Source organism: Ornithorhynchus anatinus, chromosome 13 (assembly GCF_004115215.2).
Source record: "Ornithorhynchus anatinus isolate Pmale09 chromosome 13, mOrnAna1.pri.v4, whole genome shotgun sequence".
NCBI classification, from domain to species: domain Eukaryota; kingdom Metazoa; phylum Chordata; class Mammalia; order Monotremata; family Ornithorhynchidae; genus Ornithorhynchus; species Ornithorhynchus anatinus.
Genome location: NC_041740.1, coordinates 40,055,515 through 40,074,302, shown reverse-complemented (window position 1 = coordinate 40,074,302; position 18,788 = coordinate 40,055,515). Strand labels below are relative to the sequence as shown.

Here is an 18,788-nt window from a genome sequence, read left to right as displayed (position 1 = left end):
GAGTCATCTGTAAAATGAGGATTGAGACCGAGTCCTATGGGGGACGGACCGATTTGCGTGTATCCACGCCCAGCGCCCGGTTCAGTGCCCGACACGTAGTAAGCACTTCAGAAATACCATCGTCGTTACGTCGGACAACCTTGTACGATAATTGCGGTGTTTCAGCGTTGCAGTGTACCGGGGTGGTAATGATGATAACGTCGGTATTTGTTAAGCGCTTACTATGGGCCGAGCACTGCTCTAAGCACCGGCGTAGATACGGGGAAATCTCTTTATCCTGCACGGGCTTGGGAGTCTGAGGTCGTGGGTTCTAAACCTGGATCTGCCACTTGTCAGCTGTGTGACCTCGGGCAAGTCACTCCTCTTTGCCTCAGTTACTTCATCTGTAAAAATGGGGATTAAAAAATATGAGCTCCACGTGGGACAATCTGATTCCCCTGTGTCTACCCCAGTGCTTAGAACAGTGCTCGGCACATAGTAAGCACTTAACAAATACCAACATTATTATTATTTATCCTACGTGAGGCTCGCGGTCTCAATCCCCATTTTACAGAGGAGGTAACCGAGGCACCGAGAAGTGAAGTGCCTTGCCCAAGGTCACCCAGCTGACAGGTGGCGGGGACAGGATTAGAATCCTTGACCCCGGGCTCTTTCCACTGAGCCACGCTCCTTCATCGGGCCGCCCCACGTGGGGCTCACACTTGGAACGCCCATTTTCCGGACGAGGTAAGTGAGGCACAGAATAGTCGAGTGGCTTGCCCAAGGTCACGCAGCAGACAAGGGGCGGAGCGGGGATTGGAAACCGCGTCCTCTGATTCCTGGCTTCTTTGCAGTAAGCCACAAGCCTTCAGTAATAATAATAATAATGATGTTGGTATTTGTTAAGCGCGTACTACGTGCAGAGCACTGTTCTAAGCGCTGGGGGAGATACAGGGTCATCAGGTGGTCCCACGGGAGGCTGACAGTTAATCCCCATGTTACAGATGAGGGAACTGAGGCACAGTGAAGTGACCCGCCCACAGTCCCACAGCTGGCAAGTGGCAGAGCGGGGAGTCGAACTCATGACCTCTGACTCCGAAGCCCGGGCGTTTAGGACAGTGCCTGCCACGGAGAAAGTGCGGACCAAAGCCCATAAAAAAGAAAGGGGTTATGAGGGGCGTTTGGATTTGAATTTAGTAAGAGCTCAATTAATACTACTGAATGAAAATGAGAAGAGGCCACCAAAATCGAGGTTGGCCTGACCCGAGGCCTCCTGCATGGCGGCCGTCACGTGACTCCGCCCCCTGTCGGCCTCCCCGGCCCACGGCGCCTCCGTGGCAAAGGGCCCCTTTAAGGCCGGAATGGGGGAGCGGAGGACGACGCTCCCCGGCCTCGGCCAATCGCCGCTCGCCCTCCGGGGAAGGGCGGGGCTGCGCCGGATCGACGGGCGCAACGGCCAATCGCAGCGGGAGGATGGGCCCGCCGTCCAATGGCGGGGCGGGGCGGCGGGAAGCCCGCCCATCGCCGGGTCGGCCGAGGGGAAGATGGCGGCGTGAGGAGCGGCGGGGAGCCGCCGCCGCCGCCGGAGGCCGGGGGCCGCGGCCGGGCGGGCCGGAGCCGGCTGAAGGGCGGGGAGGCCCCCCCGGGGCGGACCGGGCCGGGCAGGTGAGGACAGCGGCGGGCGGGCGGACGGACGGGCCCCGGGCGGTCCTTCCCCGGGCCCCTGAGGGCAGCGGCGCGCATGCGCACGGCCGGCCTGCCCCTACCCCTGCGCGCGCCCCTCCGCCATTGGCCCGCCCTCTCGGCCGCTCCCATTGGCCCGCCCTCTCGGCCGCTCCCATTGGTCCGGGCCCGGGCTTCGCCCCGCCCCCTCGACGCCCATTGGCTCCCAGTCGGACCTCGCCCCGCCCCCTCCCCCTCCCCCGCCCTCATTGCCTTGCCCTTGGCCGCCTTTGTGTGGTTCCCAACGGCCTCGCCTGGGGGGGACGAATCACCCTGCCATTTGGTGATAATGGTAATAATAAAAAACAATAATAATGATAGCACTTTTTAATTGCTCGCCCTGTGCCATGCCCTGTTCTAAGCGCCGGGGGAGATACAAGGTCATCAGGGGGTCCCACGTGGGGCTCCCAGTCTCCATCCCCATTTGACAGATGAAGGAACTGAGGCGCAGAGAATAATAATGATGATGGCATTTTTTTAAGCGCTGACTCTGTGCCGAGTAAGCGCTGGGGGAGATACAAGGTCATCAGGTGGTCCCTCGTGGGGCTCGCAGTCTCCGTCCCCATTTGACAGATGAGGTCACCGAGGCCCAGAGAAGAAGAATAATGACGGCGTTTCTTAAGCGCTAATTCTGTGCCGAGCACCGGTCTAAGCGCTGGGGGAGATACGAGGTCATCAGGTTGTCCTATGCGGGGCTCTCCATCGCCATTTGACAGCGGAGGGAACCGAGGCCCAGAGAAGTGAGGTGACCTGCCCAAGGTCACACAGCTGACAAGCGGCGGAGCCGGGATTAGAACCCATGACCTCTGACTCCCAAACCCAGGCTCTTTCCACTGAGCCGCGCTGCTTCTCTGAGGGCTTACTAGGTGCCGGGCACTGTGCTAAGCGCCGGGGTCGATACAAGCAAATTCTATCGTATTTATGGAGCGCTTACTACTACTACTAATAATGTTGGTATTGCTTAAGCGCTTACTACGTGCCAAGCACCGTTCCAAGTGCTGGAGACGATACGAGGTAATCAGGTTGTCCCCCGTGGGGCTCACAGTCTTCACCCCCATTTTACAGAGAGAAAACTGAGGCCCAGAGAAGGGAAGTGACTTGCCCAAGGTCACCCAGCTGACAGGCGGCGGAGCTGAGATTAGAACCCACGACCTCTGACTCCCAAGCCCACGCCCTTGCCACTGAGCCACGCTGCTTCCTTCTCCTCCTTCCTCCAGATATTTGCACCCCAACCCCGGGACACAGCATCCTTTCCTTCAGCCTCCGCCCCAACCCACGTCTGCCTCCTGTGGTTTTTTCGTAGTATTTATTAAGCGCCTAGTATGCGTCAAGCACTGTGGTAAGCGCCGAGGTAGACGCCAGTTCTCTCAGGTGAGACACCGCCCTTGTTCCAAGTAGACCTCGCAGTCTTCATCCCCATTTTCCTTTTGAGGTCCCTCTGACTCCCGGGCCCGGGCTCTCTCCGCTAGGCCACGTTGCTTCTCTGGGCGTCTTATAATAACACTAACTGTACTTTTCCAAGCGCTCGGTACAGCGCTCTGCACACGGTAAGCGCTCAGTCGGTACGCCTGAATGAATGAATGAAGCATCTACACCGTGCCAAGCATTGTAGTCCGTATGGGGGTGGATCGGAGCGGATGAAGTAGGTTACAGTCTCGGCCCGTGTGGGGCCCGCAGTCTAGGAGGGAGGGACAGCAGAGATTTTATCCCTTTTTCCCAGAAGACGGGAAGGGAAGTGACTTGGCTAAGATGCCACAATAGGGAGGTGACCCAGCCACTTCCTTCTTCGTTTCTTTCGCGCCTCTGCCCGAAAAAGCCAGTCGGAGGTGGGGGAGCGTCGCCCGCCCTGTTCCTGGCACGTAGATGGTGTGATGCGTCTTCGGGGGGGTTGGGCTCCAGCTGAGCGGTGGCCCGGAAATAGAAAGCACCGACTCGGGGCGGGCGGGGGGGGAGGGCCGCTCCTTAAAAACCTCCAAAATCCCCCCACTTCGACATCTTCTCCACTTGCAGGTTCCTGACCCGAAGCTGTTTGGCGACAGAACGTGTTTTCCTACACCCCGGGTGCTGGTCGGGGTTTTTTATCTCCTGAAAGGGAGGAAGAATTTGTAGTTTGGGCCTCGGCAGGTAAGTAAAGGGGGATGGCCGGGAGGAGAGGGAGAGGGGAGGAGAGAGACACGGAAGGACGGGAGGGTTTGGAGACGATCCACGTCCGATCTCCCCGGGGGCCGACAGGGGAAGACGGGCGGGTGTGAAAAGCCTGGAAATAGCGTTGATGTGGATCGTGGCGGGGGAGGACCGATTAGAAACCGGAGGTGGCTATTTCTGTACTTATTTACGGAGCTGGCTTAAAATTGTGAATCGCTGCATTTGCCCAAGGGCCAAACGCCGATCTCAAGAAATGAGCGCAGGGTCCGGCCGGCCGAACTTCCCCGCCCCCGTGGAAGTTCTTAGACCCATCCCAGAAGCGAGATAGGTCTCGCCCGGACATCCGTTGGTATAGAGATGTCTTTGGTGCTCAGAAATCACAGTCGTCATTGTATTTATCCGGTGTCTTTTAGGTGTCAGGTGCAGGGGTAGATACGGATAATCGGACTGGAAACACGGTCCCTGTCCCCTGTGGAGTTAAGAGGGAGGAGAGAGGAGAAAAAATAATCCCCATTTTACAAAGGAAGATGCGACGGGAGAGGTTCGTCCTGGGAGCAGCATGGCCTAGTGGACTGTAAGCCCGTCGAAGGGCAGGGACTGTCTCTATCTGGTACCGATTTGTCCATTCCAAGCGCTTAGTACAGTGCTCTGCACATAGTAAGCGCTCAATAAATACTATCGAGTGAATTAGTGGAGAGAGCCCGGGCTTGGGAGTCTCACGTTGCGGGTTCTAGTCCCGCCTCCGCCACTTATCACCTGGGGTGACTTTGGGCCAGTCACTTCGCTTCTCTGCGCCTCAGTGACCTCATCTGTAACATGAGGGAGACTGGGAACCTTAGGTGGGACGGGGTCTGTGTCCAACCCGATTTGCCCGAACCCACCCCCGCGCTCAGGCCAGTGCTCGGCACATAGTAAGTGCTGAACAGGCACCACGACTATTATTAAGGGCCGCTGCATTTTGTGCGTGCTGCGGCTTGAGGCAAGGCGTTCCGGATCCGTTGTGCTCCGGAGAAGGGTTCGAAACAACGAAGGAGATCGTTCATTCGGTCGTATTGACTGAGCGCTTACTCTGCAGAGCACCGTACTGAGCGCTTGGAAAGTACAGTTCGGCCACAGATGGAGACAGTCCCTGCCCATCGACGGGTTCACGGTCTAGGAGGGGGAGACGGATGATAAAACAAAGCAAGTGGACGGGCATCAATAGCATCCAAAACAGATAAATAGAATTATAGATATAAGCACATCGTTAATAAAATCGAGTAATAATATATACAGATATGGACAGGTGCTGTGGGGCGGGGAAGGGGGTGGAGCAGAGGAGAAGGGGGGCTCCGTCTGGGAAGGTCCCGCGAGACACCGGCCAACCCTAACGCGGCGTCTCGCTCCGATTTCAGGCCAACTCGGGCTCGCCCGAACCGATGGACGGGCCCTGGGCCGGCCGGGCGGACGCGTCCCCGGACCGGGATGGGAAACAGCCTGCCGCCGGCGACCGGGACCCCCGTTCCCCGGAAGAGGGGCGGCTGAGGCCGGGGGTCCCCCGCCGCCCCCCGCCGGGTTGACGCGCGGGACGGCCCCGGGGGGCCGCGGTCGATCCCGGGGGGCGCCCCCCGAGCCCACCGGAGCATCCCGGGAGACGTCGGGCCCGGCGGCGGAAGTGGCCCGAGACCCGCCTGCCACCCCGGAGCGAGGACGGAGCCGCCGAGTCCGCGCCCGAGCCGTGCCCCCTCCCGCCCCTGCCACGGCTTCCGGACAGAAGCGGGTCAGCCTGCGGCGGGCGCCTCCCCTCCGGGGCGGGGCCGAGCCGCGGCAGCGGAGGGAGCGGGCGCGGGGCCACCCTGGGCGGACACCTCCGGCCCGGAGTCCCGCCGACCAAGCGGCCTGACGGCCGGAGCCCCGGCGGTGGGACCGGATTCCTCCCGCGGGGTTGGCCGCCCGCTCTCTGCCCGGCTCCGGCCCCTTCCCCACGGCGGCCCCGGGGCCGAGTGGGACGCTGGGACTCTGCGGGACCGGGCCCCGCCCGCGCCCGGGTCAGTGTGAATTTAGCAAAAACGAAATGACTCGAAACCGTTCCTTCCCCACGGGAGAGGCGGAACGGCCGGCCCCCTCCGCCCCGTCCTCTCGGAGCCGGGTGAGGGGCGGCGGGGAAGCCGGGCAGGTCACCCTCTGGCAGACCCAGGCCGGGGGCCGAGAGCGGAGGGAGCCCGCTGCCTCCCCGCCCCGGTCCGGCGGGGGCGGCGGGCGAGCGGGCGGCGTTCTTCACCCGGGACAACCCGATGAGCCTGTATCTCCCCCAGCGCCTCCAACGGTGCCCTGCACGTGGTAAGCGCTTACAAATACCAACGTTATTATTATTCTTGTCCCCCTCGACGGAATCAGTTCGAGAGAGGTTTCCGAGCCGGGGATGCGGGCGGTCACAGCTGGGCAGGGCCGGGAGCCCATCCCGTCCCCGCCGCGCCCTCTGGCCGCCTGGCCGGCCCCGGGATGAGGGGGCGGGGGACCAGGCGGCCGCGAGGGCGGGTGGGAAGGGGCGGGGGCCCCGGGGGTTGCTCCAGAAGGGCCCCGTGGCGGGAACTCCGTCTCCAATTCCGCCCCCGCCCCGGTGCCGTCCCGGTGGCAACGGGTGTCTTGGGCCGGAGCCCCCGCCCCCCCCCGGCCCCGCCCCGGGGCTCCCCGCCGCCCTCCCGCCCTCTCGCTTCACCGCCGGCCCGCGGGTCGGTGAGGCTTCTCCGTCCCCTCCAGATCCACTTCCAGCCGGGTCCCCGAAGACCCCCTCACCGTCACCCCCGCGGACACCACGCCTTTCCCCGCCTCCTCGTCCCCCTCCTCCCCCCATCCCCGCCGGCTCTTCGGCCCTGGGTGTTCGGCCAGGGCCGTGGGCCTCTCCCCGCCCCCCTCCCGCCCCCCCCCCCCGTCCCTCCACGGTGGCTGGAAATCTTCCTTTTCGGAAGGGTAGCCAGATAGCTAAGGGATACGTGCAATAGACATGTATATATCTCCGTATATACACATATATATATATATATATTTTAATACTCGTGGACAAAACGATGTTCCAAGTTGTCTGAGAACAACAAAATCACCAATGTCTTCCATTTTGAGATGTGTATAGTTCCATAAGCATTAGTGCTTCGTAGGAACAGTAGTGCCGCCCTTAGAGGCCTGTGCATGAGCCTGTAGCTGTGATTTTTACAATTTCGGAGTGATTCGTTCTTAATAACTAACGCTAATAACCAGTAGCGTAACAGACGGCGAGCGGGAGGGTAGGGGGATACGTCCTCCCTTCCTGCAGCTTCGGAGCGGGGCGCGAGGCGGCCCGGGGGGGACCCGAGGGATGGGCTCAAAACCCAACGGTGCCCGTCCGGTGCCCCGGGTGAGGCTGAGGGCGTCGGGCCGGGGTGGCGACGCCCGTCGGGGCTTCGGGTGCGGGGCGCCGTTGGCCTCGCGACGCGCCCCCTTCCTCGTCCCGGGAACGAGGGGGTCCCCCGGGGTTTCCGGGTGGTCGGGCGGTGGGCTTCGGAGCCGACCCCGAGGGGGCCCGGAGGTCACCCGCCCGTGGCGGCGGGATTCGTTCAGTCCTGTTCATCGAGCGCTTAGGGTGTGCGGAGCCCTGTGCTAGGCGCTTGACGGGATCCAGTCCGGGCGGGGGAGCCAGCGGGGCGAACCCAAGCTGGAGACGGGCGGACGGTCGTCCCCGTGGTCGGTCGGTCGCGGTCGGTCGGTCGGTCGGCCCATCCCTAGCAGTCGGTCGGTCATTTCGGTTCCCCCGGTCAGCCAGTCGGTCCCCTCGGGCCGGCCGGCGGTCCCCGTGGTCGGTCGCTTGGTTCTCCCCGCCACCCCCGGCTCGTCAGTCGGTCCTCGCGGTCTGTCGGCCCGTCGCTCACAGTCGGTGGTTCTCCGCGGTCGGTCAGTCGGTTCCCCCGGCCGGCCGCTCGGCGTCCGTGGTCGGTCCGTCCCCGGCGGTCGGGGCCCCGGAGCCCAGACGGCGACGGCCGAACCGTTGACTCGAGCGGTTTCGTGCTTGGGGGAATCCATTTCTGAAAATACCTCTGAAACGGGAACGCGAAAGAGTGCAGCATGCGGGACGGGGAGGGGAGGGGGGGGCGGGGGGGTGGGAGGTGCGGGGTGGGGCGGGGGGGGAAATCCCTGATGCAAACAAAGCCATAAATGATTTAATAATTTACAAAAAGCTAGAATTTAGTAGCAATAAGCTTATTGCATGTGATAGTAGCTAACTTGCGCTGGCAAGACTGTACAGTAGAATAAGTCGGGGGCGGCGGGGAGCCCGCTCTCCCCCCGCCGGTCCCCCCCGGAGAGTTTGGGGCGCTGGGGCTCTCAGAGCCACAAGCCCCCCGTGATCCCTAGGGCCCGGGGAATCCCTCCCCACCGATCCGGGGGCCGCGGTCCCCCAGGCGCGCCCGGCCGGGATCTCGCCCGGACCCGGGCCCCGGCCTCTCCGCCTCGCCCCCCGTCGGGTTCCCTCCGAGGGGCTCGGAGCGGCGGGCCGACCCGGGGAGGCCGCGGCGGGGCCCACCCGCCGACCCCTCCGGTCTGGGGGTCGCCCCCTTCCTGAGACGCGAACGAGGCCTCCCCGGAAGCCGAGGAGAAGGGGTCCCTTCGGAGCGGCAGTCCTCTCCCGGGGGAGAAGGGGGTCCAGCGGTCCCGTGGAGGACCCCCTCACCCCCCACGCTCGGGACGGAGCGCGGGGGCCGTGGCCGCCTCCCCTCCCCCGCGCTTCCCGGGGCGGCTCCCCCAGACGGGAAGGAGCCGTCCTATTGCATGCACGCCCCTGCCCTGCTGCCCCCCAGTAGTCCTGCGGTCCCCGTGAAGCGGGAGGTCCCACTTGCATGCTCACGGGACCCGGGGGTGGGGGGTGGGTGAAGAATGCCCGGCTGGCACCCCCCCCCCCGACCCCGGGCCCAACGCCGGCATCCTAATTATGCATGACTCCAAGCGTCTCGTGTTGTGTAGTGACCAGTGGATGGAGGTAGGCGTTTTTAATCCATAACGAAGCAATAGGAACTATTATACCAATAGCTTGGATCTACCGCTTGGATTCTCCGTTTTCGTTTCCAGTCGGGGGGAGTTCGGCCTCCGTTGAGAGAGGGAGGGGGGCGACGGCGGCACGGCCCGCCCCCCGACGGGGCCGGCCCGGCCCGGGTCCGGGCGGTCCCGGGCGCGTGTCCGGGCCCGGGGTGCGGGCCGAGCGTGCGACGCGGGCGTGGTCTCCCGAGGGTGCGGTCTCGGAGGGCGGGGGTCCGGCCGCCGGTCCCCCCGAGGACGGTGACTCGAGCCGATAAGCACAGTGCACACATTTCAGGTGTTCAATAGCTTTTTAATACCGTGTTTTCAGGTAACTCTCGCCACCTAGGCAGCTGTACTGTGACGTCCTGGTGTCGACCAGCAATAACGGCCCCCCACCCCTCGACCCCCCCCCCCCCGCCCCCTCCCCTCTCGGCGGGCGCTCGCCCGAGAACGGCGCTACGCCGGGGGTCGGGTCTCCCCTCGGTCGCCGTCGCGGTGGGGCCTGGGGTTTTTCGTTTGGTTTTTTCCACCTTCCGCGACTTGGAAAGAAACACCTTTCCGGCCGGAGACACGGGACAGTTTGGTGGGCCGGTCCGCCCCCCCCCCCCCCCCCGTCCTCACCCTCCCGCCGGGCGGGCGGGCGGACGGCCCTCCCGTCTTCGAAATAGATCTCCCCTCCCCGCCCCTGCCGTGGGGGAAGCCAGAAAGGAAGGCAGGCGGGGTCGCCCGGCGGTCGGGGCGGTCCGAGAGACGCCCACGGCGGCCCCGGCCTGCCGGGGGACCCCTCGGCCTCTCCGGGCCTTGGTTTCCCGGGACCCGCCTCCTCTTCCCCCAATCTCGCCGGGATAGCGTGAGCGTAAAATGGATGGAGACGCATGCGAGGCGTGGGGGGGGGGCGGGCGGGCGGGCGGTACCTCGCTCTGGATTTCCCTGGGAGGAGAGTCGCGCCCAGCTTCCGGGGAAATGGAGGGCGAATTCCATTCCATTCCATTCAGTAGTATTTATTGAGCGCTTACTATGTGCAGAGCACTGTACTAAGCGCTTGGAATGAACAAGCGAATCCAGGACCCATCCTCTGTCCGGGCCTCGGGAATCCCGAGAGGGTCTTCCCGCCCAGGTTTCCCCTTCAGATCAGCAGAGTCTCGTGCGCGGGGTGGAGACCGGCTTCCAGACGCCCGCCCGAAGGGTCTCCCGGCAGGGAAACGGGGGGGGGGGTCTCCTTTCCGAATCGGAACTAAGGAAGAAGAGCGGACCTGGCTTCTGGCCTTCCCCCCCGCCCCACCCCGGCAGGAAGGGTCCCCCTCCTCGCCTCCCCCGCCTCACCGTCGGCCCCTTTGACGGCCTTGAAGGGCGGCGGGAGAGAAATGAAAGCGATGGCGGAGGGAGGGAGGTCAAAACTCTAGGCTCGGGGAGAAAACAGTTCCCCCGTTGTCCTGTCGGCGAGAAGGCTCCCTCACCACAAAGCCTCTCCTCAGAGGCCGCCGGGACTATTCGGTCAAATCCGGACGGAGCCGGCCACCCTTCCTAACCGGCAGCGGGCCGAGAGCTGGGGTCACCTTGACGTTCCCGTCTCTCCCCACCCCCGAAGGGCCGGGGAGAGCGATGGAAGCGGCAGAAATCACCTGCGTTTAAGAGCCGGCCTCCCGGCCCCCCCGGCTCGACAGACGGGGTCGGGGCGGACGCGGCCATTTGGGAGCGGGCCCGGTGGGCTAGGCCCTTCTCTTTTTATCTCGCCACCGCGTCCCGGACCCTCCAACGCAGGCAACCCCTAACCTCCATTGCACAGCCTGGCCTATTTTACACGGTAATAATCGAAAGGATCCCTCACTGTATATATCGGAAATTTTCCAAAAGGCAGCTTGCTTTTATATCTATGCATCTTGGGGAGTCTGAAGAAGAAACTTTATTCTTTTGACGGTGTAAAGAACTGTTTTAAAAAAAAAAAAAACAACCACAAAACCTGAACTCGGAAACTCTGCACCTGTGTACAAATCTTTTGTTTTTTAGCAATAAAGCAGCACGGGCTGAGAATGCACTGAAACGTCACGGGAATGTCATTTGTTACGAACGACCCTCTCTAGCGGGAGGGGGTGGGAGGCTCCCGGGGGGAGGCGTCGGCTGGCTCGGATCGCAGACACCGTGAAATCGGTCGTGTTTACGGAGCGCTTACCGTGCGCGGGGCACTGTGCTTAGCCCTTGGGAGAGCACGACAGAACGGATCCGGTGCCCTGCCCACGAGGAGCTGACGGTCTAGAGGGATAGAGAGACGTTAATATAAACGAAGGATGTTTCTACGGATTAAATTACAGGTGAGTCCTCGCGGCTGAGGAAGAGGTGACTAACCGGCAGTGATAAGCGCTGGGGAGAACACGCTCCCTGCCCAAGAGGAGGTGGGGATAACCGGCGGTATTCGTTAAGCGCTCACCCTGCGCCGGGCACCGTACTAAGCACCGGGGCGGAGACAAGCGAGTCGGGTCGGACACGGTCCCCGTCCCACGCGGGGCCCAGAGTCTAAATCTCCACGTTCCAGACGAGGGAACCGTGGCCCGGAGAGGTAAAGTGACTCGCGCGAGGTCCCGCGGCGGACAGTTGGCGGAGCAAGGATTGGAACCCGGCTCCCGAGGCGCGGGCCCGGGCTCCACCCTCTGGGCCGCGCTGCTTCTAAACGTCGTTTACCTCAGCCTTCCCGCCGCGACTCTGAGGACGTCGGCTCCCTTCAGCGCCCCGCCGGCCGGCCCCCCAGAGGCGACTTGCAGGGGGCTGTCGGGCCCGGGGACAGCGAGGCCTTCCTCGGGGGGCCGTCCCGTGGTCATCGAGAGGGCCTTTGACTCACCTCCGTCTTTTGGAACGAATCCCCCGCCAAATCCAACCCCGGGGGGCCGTTGGGACCCACGTGCCCCGTCCCGCCGGGACACGTGTTTTCCCCGCGTGGGAGGGGTTAATAAGCACAGGCGTCCGTCTTGGGGGATATCGTGCACCTCGGTGAGAAGCCCAACCGCCCGCCCGAGGGAGGAAGCAAAACCGCTGGAGAATAATTAAACTTTATTATCGGAAACAGAGCGTGGAGCGCAAACCTGTGCCCCTCGGTGCCGGAGGATGCCGTGGCGTGGAGTCCCCGCCGCTGTCCACCACGGCTCGGCCTCCGGCCGGGCGTCCGAACACATCCCCCCCGCCTCCCACCAAACCCGGGTCCTTCTCGGCCGGTCCGAGCCCTGAGCGGGCCACCTTGGGCAGAAGGACCCAACTGAGGGCCGGCGGGCGGCACGACGGCCAGCCGGTCGCGGAGGGTGGGGTCGGGAGGGTGGGGTCGGGGGGGGGATCCCCCCGGCCCCGGCCCCGACGGTGAAAGTCAGGAACCCGGGCCGGATCCGACGGGAGCACGTCGGCTTCCTCCCGGCCCCGCTCTCCCCCGACCCGAGGGCCGCCGACGGGCCTGTGCCCGAGCAGAGATCTCTCCGACCGGGATGCCGACTTCCGAGGCCCGGAAACGGATCCGCCTCTGCGGAAGCGGTGCCGAGAGGGGGCCTCCGCCCCCGCCGCCTCAAGAGGTCAACCGCACCAGCCTCTCCGTCAGGGCCTCTAAGCGACCGTGCATCGCCACGATCTGTCCTCTCAGCTGGGGGAGGAGAGACAGAGACAGACAGAGACACAGAGGGAACGTCAGAGGGCCGGTCAACAGCCAGGCATTTTGCGGGCGTCGCCTCGGAGTGGGCGGGATCTCAGAGAAGCGCGTCGTGTCCCCCCCCCCCCCCCGCCCCAGAGTCCCGGCCTGGCGCCGGAGACCACCCCCTCTAAACCGGGGCCCCGGGCCAACCTCGTACCCGACCCGAGGCTGACGTGGGAGGTTTCGGGTCTCCCGGCCGGCAGGCGGGGGGCGAGGCCGCGGGGAGCCAGGCGCGCAGGTGGAAAGCAGACCAGAGGGGAAGCCGGGGTGCCTCGTTAGGCGGCTTAGGATGCATTTAGATCCCTGTGGGAACCTGGGGTTAAGCTGCACCCTGCCCAGACGGGGAACAACGTATCCCTTTTAATAATGACGATGGCGTTTGTTAAACGCCGACTGTGTGCCAAGCGCTGTCGTAAGAGCCGGGAGAGATACAAGGCGATCAGGTTGTCCCACGTGGGGCTCCCCATTTTCCAGATGGGGGCCCAGAGAAGTGAGTGGCCCCAGGTCACGCAGCCGTATCCCTCTGGCTCCCGACGGGCGGCAGCCGCCCGCTCGGGATTAAACCCGGCCACCGTCATCTGGCCCGAAGCCCCCGCCGCCCCAACGGGTGGTTTCATTTATCGAGAGACGGAGCCTCCCTCTCCCCGCCTCGCGGGCCCGGCCCAGCCCTCTCCGGCCGCCCGCTCCTCCGCCCCGGGCGCGCCCTCCGCGGGCTCCTCGCCACCGGGTCCCTCGGCCTGCGCCGCCCGCCGCCTCGGACGCGGCGAGGCCGACGGCTGGAGAAATCCAGAGGAGGCCGAGGATGAATTCCCCCACCTCGCTCCCCGTTAGACCGTCGCCGGCTCCTCGAAGGCCGGGGCGGCGTCTCCCAACTCCATAACGCTGGGGTAGATGGCAGGTGATCAGATTGGATACGGTCCCTGTCCCACATGGGGCTCCCGCTCTTCATCCCCATTTTCCAGATGAGGGAACCGAGGCCCAGAGATGGGAAGCGACTCGCCCCGGGTCGCACGGCAGACCCGTGGTGGAGCCGGGATGAGAACCCAGGTCCTCTCGACCCCCCGGGCTCTAGCCATTCCGCTTCCCTACTAAGCCACGTTCCCGGCCAACGGGGAGCTTTCGGTCTAGAGTTGGGTGACAGACCGACTCTAGACTGTTTTGGGCAGGGGACGGGGTCTACCAACCCGGTTGTCCTCTCCCAAGCCCTCAGTACAGTGCTCTGCACACGGCGGGCGCTCGATAAATACCACCGACGACGGATGACGCGACTGACAGATCGGTAGACGCGTTCCCTGCCCCCAGAGGACTTGCGATCTAAGCCCGAGGTGGGCAGGGAACGGGTCGGTTATATCGTGTTCCCCCCAGCGCCTAGTACGGTGTTCTGCATCCAGAAAGGGCTCGATGAACGATCGACTGATGTAAAGTCCATCGATCCCGACACCCACTGGTGTCCCACCTAAATTCTTTCCCGGCTGGAACTTTTCAGGGGCCACCCCCTCCGGTCCTGAGGGTTTATTTTTTCCCGTCGTCGTGACACAGAGCATTCGAGGCCCCGGGTGGAAGTCAGCAGGGCCCCCCCCCGCCCGCCCCCCGTTCCGAAGGCGCTTCGCCGCCGGGGAGCAAACGCAAGGAGGGGGAAGAACGTCATTCAGAAACTTCACCTTTTCAATGTTCTCGCCGATGTCCACGGTAGGAAAGGTCATCTCGGATGCTTCCACCGTGCATTTGGTCTCCAGGAGGTAGCTACCGAAAGTGTTCAAAAAAGGAGAGAGAGAAGAAGATAAGTCCCTTAATCCACGCCGCATCATCGCTCCCACAGACGCCGATCTAACACGCAAGTTCGAAAACCAAAAATGCAGCGGAAGTAAACGTTTTGAATCCCCGCGCCCACCGTCGATTCCGTTGGACTCGATCGGTGACGTTTACTGAGGGCCGACTGCGAGCGGAGCCCTCGGTTAAGAGACCCGATCCCTGCCCTCAAACAGCTTACGCCCCAGCGGGCCACCGAAATACGTGATGACGATGATGATGATAACGTTGGTATCCGTTAAGCGCTTACTCTGTGCAGGGCACTGTTCTAAGCGCCGGGGGAGATACAGGGTCATCAGGTGGTCCCACGGGAGGTTCCCAGTGTTCATCCCCATTTTGCAGATGAGGTCGCCGAGGCCCAGAGAAGTGAAGTGACCCGCCCACGGTCACCCAGCTGCCACGTGGCGGAGCTGGGATTCGAACCCATGACCTCGGACTCCCCAGCCCGGGGCTCCTCCCACCGAGCCGCGCTGCCGTGATGATCGGGAGCCAGTGACACGAACAGATACGTGGAGTAAAAGGATCAGAGAAGCGGCCCGGCGGGAAGAACGCGGGCCTGGGAGCCAGAGGACCCGGAGTCCCCCGGCTCCGCCACGTATCTGCCTTGCGACCCCGGGCGAGTCGCTTCACTTCTCTGTGCCTCAGTTCCCTCGTTCGCCGGATGGGGATCCGATGGCCGTCCCCCCCCTTCCGCTTACACCGCGGGACCTGACGATCCCGAATCCACCCCAGCGCATGACACAAGAGTCGGCGCTCAACAAGTACCATCACCGTCAGTGGACTTTATCGAGCACTTACTAGGTGCACAGCGCTGTACTGAGCGCCAGGGAGAGCGCGACACCAGAGAGTTGGCAGAGCCCCTATGATAGGTTACCCGGTTGAGGTGACTGAGATCCAGAAAAGCGAAGTGACTTACCCAAGGTCACCCGGCGGGCAGAGGCGGGACTAGAACTAGCGGGGTGGATCGGAGGCCCCGACGTCTCCCCCCTTGCTGCCGCGGGAGATCCGCTCCCCTCCTCTGCCCGCCCTCACCTTCGGCAGCGGCCGACGTCTACTCACCACACGATTTTGTCCTTGGCGAGGCAGAACAAACCCCTCCAGGAAGCCAGGGCGGCGCTCGAGGAGTACAGGTGGAAGCCCAGCCCGAGTTTGCAGGAGCGGCAGGACAGGCGGTGGTAGGTGCTGAAAAACATCCAGGAGTGAGGGACGGGTACCCAGACTCCCGAAAATCCCGCCAGCTCCCAGAGAGAAGCAGCGGGGAGGGCGTCGGCCCGGGAGCCCGACGACCCGGGCCCCACGGGGAACTAGCAGCGCGATGACCGTCATGATAACGTCGGCGTTTGTTAAGCGCTCACTATGTGCCGAGCACCGTTCTAAGCGCTGGGGGAGAGACGGGGTCATCGGGTTGCCCCACGTGAGGCTCACGGTGAATCCCCATACGGCAGACGAGGGAACTGAGGCCCGGAGAAGCGAAGCGACTCGTCCACGGTCACCCAGCTGACGAGTGGCAGAGCTGGGATTCGAACTCGTGACCTCGGACTCCCAAGCCCGTGCTCCTTCCACTGCGCCACGCCGACCGTAGTAACGGTTAAGCGCTTACCGCGTGCCGGGCACCGTATCGGGCGCCGGGGTGGAAATGGGCACGTCGGGTCGGGCCCGGTTCCCCGTCCCACCGGGGGCTCCCGGTCCTTCGCCCGTTCAGTGGTATTTCTTGAGCGCTCACTACGCGCGGACCGCCGGACTAAGCGCTTGGGGCGTACGGTTCGGCGACAAGACGGCCTCCGCCCCCCGCCGTACAGACGAGGCACGGAGTAAGCGAAGCGACTCGCCCGAGGCCACGCGGCGGGCAGGCGGCGGAGCCGGGATTGGAACCCGCGACCGCCCGACTCCCGGGCCCGGGCTCCGGAGCGTCTTCGGTACCGTTACCCTCGGGTCCATCGGGCCTGAGGTGGAGACCCGGATTCTAGTCCCGGCCCTGCCCCTCGGCCGCTGTCCTCGGCCGGGTCACTTGACCTCGCCGCGCCTCAGTCGATTCACCCGGAAGATGGGGCTTCGGGACCTCTTTTCCTCCCCTCTCTGATTGGGAGCCCCACGTCGGGAGGAGACGGGGTTTGATCCGCTTCTCCCGCATCTATCCCAGCCCCGCTCACGTCCACCGCTGGTATCTGTCGAGCGCGCGGAGCACCGTCCTGGGCGCTTGGGAGAGGACGACAGGGCAACCTAACGGGAGCCGAGAGGCAGCGTGGCTCGGTGGAAAGAGCCCGGGCTTGGGAGTCAGGGGGTCGTGAGTTCGAACCCCGGCTCCGCCACTCGTCAGCGGTGGGACCGTGGGCGCGTCGCTTCACTTCTCTGGGCATCTGTAAAAATGGGGATTGAGACCGTGAGCCCCCCGTGGGACAACCTGACCCCCTTGTGTCTCCCCCGGCGCGTAGAACGGCGCCCGGCACGTAGTGAGCGCTTAACGAATACCAACATCGTTAAGTCACTTCTCTGGGCCTCGGGTCCCTCCTCCGTAAAATGGGGACGAACTGTGAGCCTCAAGGGGGACCACCCAGCGCTGAGAACGGTGCTCGGCACGTAGTGAGCGCTTCACGGATACCGACGTTAACGTAAGTCGACTGCAGTGACCTAAGCGTGACGAATTAACCCGCCGTGAACTTGGCTCACTTGCTCGGGGGCCACCTCACCTGCCGGTGAGCGCTCCCTCGATCCCAACCAGTAAGGATTCTTCCAGAACGACGTCGTGCGTGACCCCTGGGAAGACGGAGCGGTTAAAAACGCGGGTCTCCGGGAGGCCGCCGCGGGACCCCTGGTTTTCGGTGGGGAGCCGGGGAGCCGGGGCAGGCGGCCCCTCCCCGGGGACGCCGCCCCGACGGCCTTCCGGTGGGGAAACGGGGCTGGATCCCGGCCTCGGACGGGACCGGAGAGCTCCCGGGCGGAGGCGGGATCTCGGAGCAGGCCGGGGAGGCGTCGAGCTCATCGTGGGCGGGGGGACGTGTCCGGTACGCCGTAGCCTGCACGGCGGTCAAGCGCGCGACAGCTAACCGCTGATGGCCGGGAAGCGCTGCGGGTCCTCACGGGCACGGGACGTGTCCGCTGACGCCGTCGCACCGAGCGTTCAGTACAGTGCTCCGCGCAGAGTGAACGGTCGATAAATACCGCGGATCGATCAACAATCACTATGGAAACGGAGCCCCGGGCGGAGACCCACATCCCGGCCCTCCGACTCAGACCCCGACCCCTTTTAACCAGTCGTATGTACGGAGCGCTTACTGGGTGCCCCCCGCCCCCAGAGCCACGCCCCGTCCGATCGGGGCCAGGCCCCGCCCAATCAGGGCCAGGCCCCGCCCCCAGAGCCAAGCACCGTCCAATCAGGGTCAGGCCCCGCCCCTCGGGGCCAAGCACCGTCCAATCAGGGCCAAGCCACGCCCTCAGAGCCAAAACCCGCCCGATCGGGGCCAGGCCCCGCCCCTCGGTGTCAAGCCCCGCCCAATCAGGATCAGGCCCCGCCCCCAGAGCCAAGCACCGTCCAATCAGGGTCAGGCCCCGCCCCTCAGTGCCAAGCCCCGCCCGATCAGGGCCAGGCCCCGCCCCCAGAGCCAAGCCCCGCCCAATCGGGGCCGGTCCTCTCCGGGCCCGGCCCCGCCCCCACCTTTAGGCCCCTCCCCTCCGCGCCAGGCCCCGCCCCCTCCCCGCCCCGCGGCCGGTTTCTCACGGGAGCAGACGAGGACCCGGAGGAGCTTGGTCTCCTCCCCGCAGAGGTGCAGCGCGTCCCCCAGCACGGCGCGGCAGCCGCGGCACTGGAAGACGACGCAGTCCCGCAGCCGCAGCCCCCACGGCAGCGCGGCCGGGGCCCCCGCCCCGGGCCCGCCCCCGCCCCCGCCCCGGGCCTCCTCCGCCGCCTCCCCGGGGCTCTGAGCTCCGACCCCCGGGCAGCCCGCCACCACCCGCGTGTCCCAGCCGCCGTTCCCGGCCGCCGCGCCCGCACGCTGCTCCGTCGGCCGCGGGGCGGGGGCGGGGGTCGAGGCCCGGGGGCTGAAGAGCCGCCCCAACCGGCGCCGCGCCGCCATCCCTTCAGCCCGCTCCCGCTCCCGCTCCCGCTTTGAATCCCCGGCCCTCATTGGCCGCCTCGCCCGCCCGAGGCCCCGCCCTCGAGCTCCGCCCCGCCCTATTCGGAGGGGGAAAAAAACCGACTGGCTCCGCCGGCTGTCCATCACAGCCCTCTCGTCCAATCAGCTCGCCTTATCCTCTTCCCCCCGCCCCCTAAGCGGCGAGAACGGGCCCAACGGCCGCGCCGATGACAGTATTGGCCAGTCCTCCGAGGCCCCGCCCTCTCTGTCCCCGCCCCTTCGTTTTCGGGGGAGAAAACCCCACTGGCTCCGAGAGCTGTCCATCACCCCGCTCTCGTCCAATCAGATCCCTCTTTCCGTTCGAAAACCGGCCCAGC

General features: G+C 64.7%; 1 protein-coding gene and 1 long non-coding RNA gene across 4 annotated transcripts; one reads left to right on the top strand and one right to left on the bottom strand.

Moving 5' to 3' along the window:
• The first annotated feature begins 1,567 nt into the window (after nucleotides 1-1,567).
• LOC103165679 lies at nucleotides 1,568-7,946 on the top strand. 3 transcript variants are annotated; one of them, XR_003763895.2, is made up of 4 exons: nucleotides 1,568-1,644; nucleotides 2,919-3,072; nucleotides 3,712-3,825; nucleotides 5,241-7,946. It is a non-coding gene; the product is annotated as an uncharacterized LOC103165679 (long non-coding RNA). The 3 variants fall into 3 exon arrangements; XR_005660698.1 differs by lacking the exon at nucleotides 2,919-3,072; XR_003763893.1 differs by lacking the exon at nucleotides 1,568-1,644 and having other exon boundaries at nucleotides 2,845-3,072.
• A 3,947-nt stretch (nucleotides 7,947-11,893) lies between these two features.
• Nucleotides 11,894-18,462, bottom strand: OIP5 (Opa interacting protein 5). Its single transcript, XM_029077403.1, has 6 exons — nucleotides 18,289-18,462; nucleotides 18,057-18,198; nucleotides 17,029-17,095; nucleotides 15,401-15,523; nucleotides 14,194-14,275; nucleotides 11,894-12,484 (listed from the first exon to the last, which is right to left on the bottom strand). Exons 1-6 carry the CDS (start codon nucleotides 18,460-18,462, stop codon nucleotides 12,410-12,412), a joined length of 663 nt encoding a protein of 220 aa, XP_028933236.1. The 3' UTR covers nucleotides 11,894-12,409.
• Between the last annotated feature and the right edge of the window lie 326 nt (nucleotides 18,463-18,788).

What these genes read in the sequence shown, in the direction of transcription:
- OIP5 (XM_029077403.1), bottom strand. Translation starts at nt 18,462, where the DNA reads ATGAGGGCCGGGGATTCAAAGCGGGAGCGGGAGCGGGAGCGGGCTGAA. An exon ending in CCGGGTCCTCGTCTGCTCCC is followed by an intron (nt 17,096 to 18,056) that starts GTGAGAAACCGG and finishes CCGTCTTCCCAG; the next exon opens with GGGTCACGCACGACGTCGTT. An exon ending in GAGGGAGCGCTCACCGGCAG is followed by an intron (nt 15,524 to 17,028) that starts GTGAGGTGGCCC and finishes GATGTTTTTCAG; the next exon opens with CACCTACCACCGCCTGTCCT.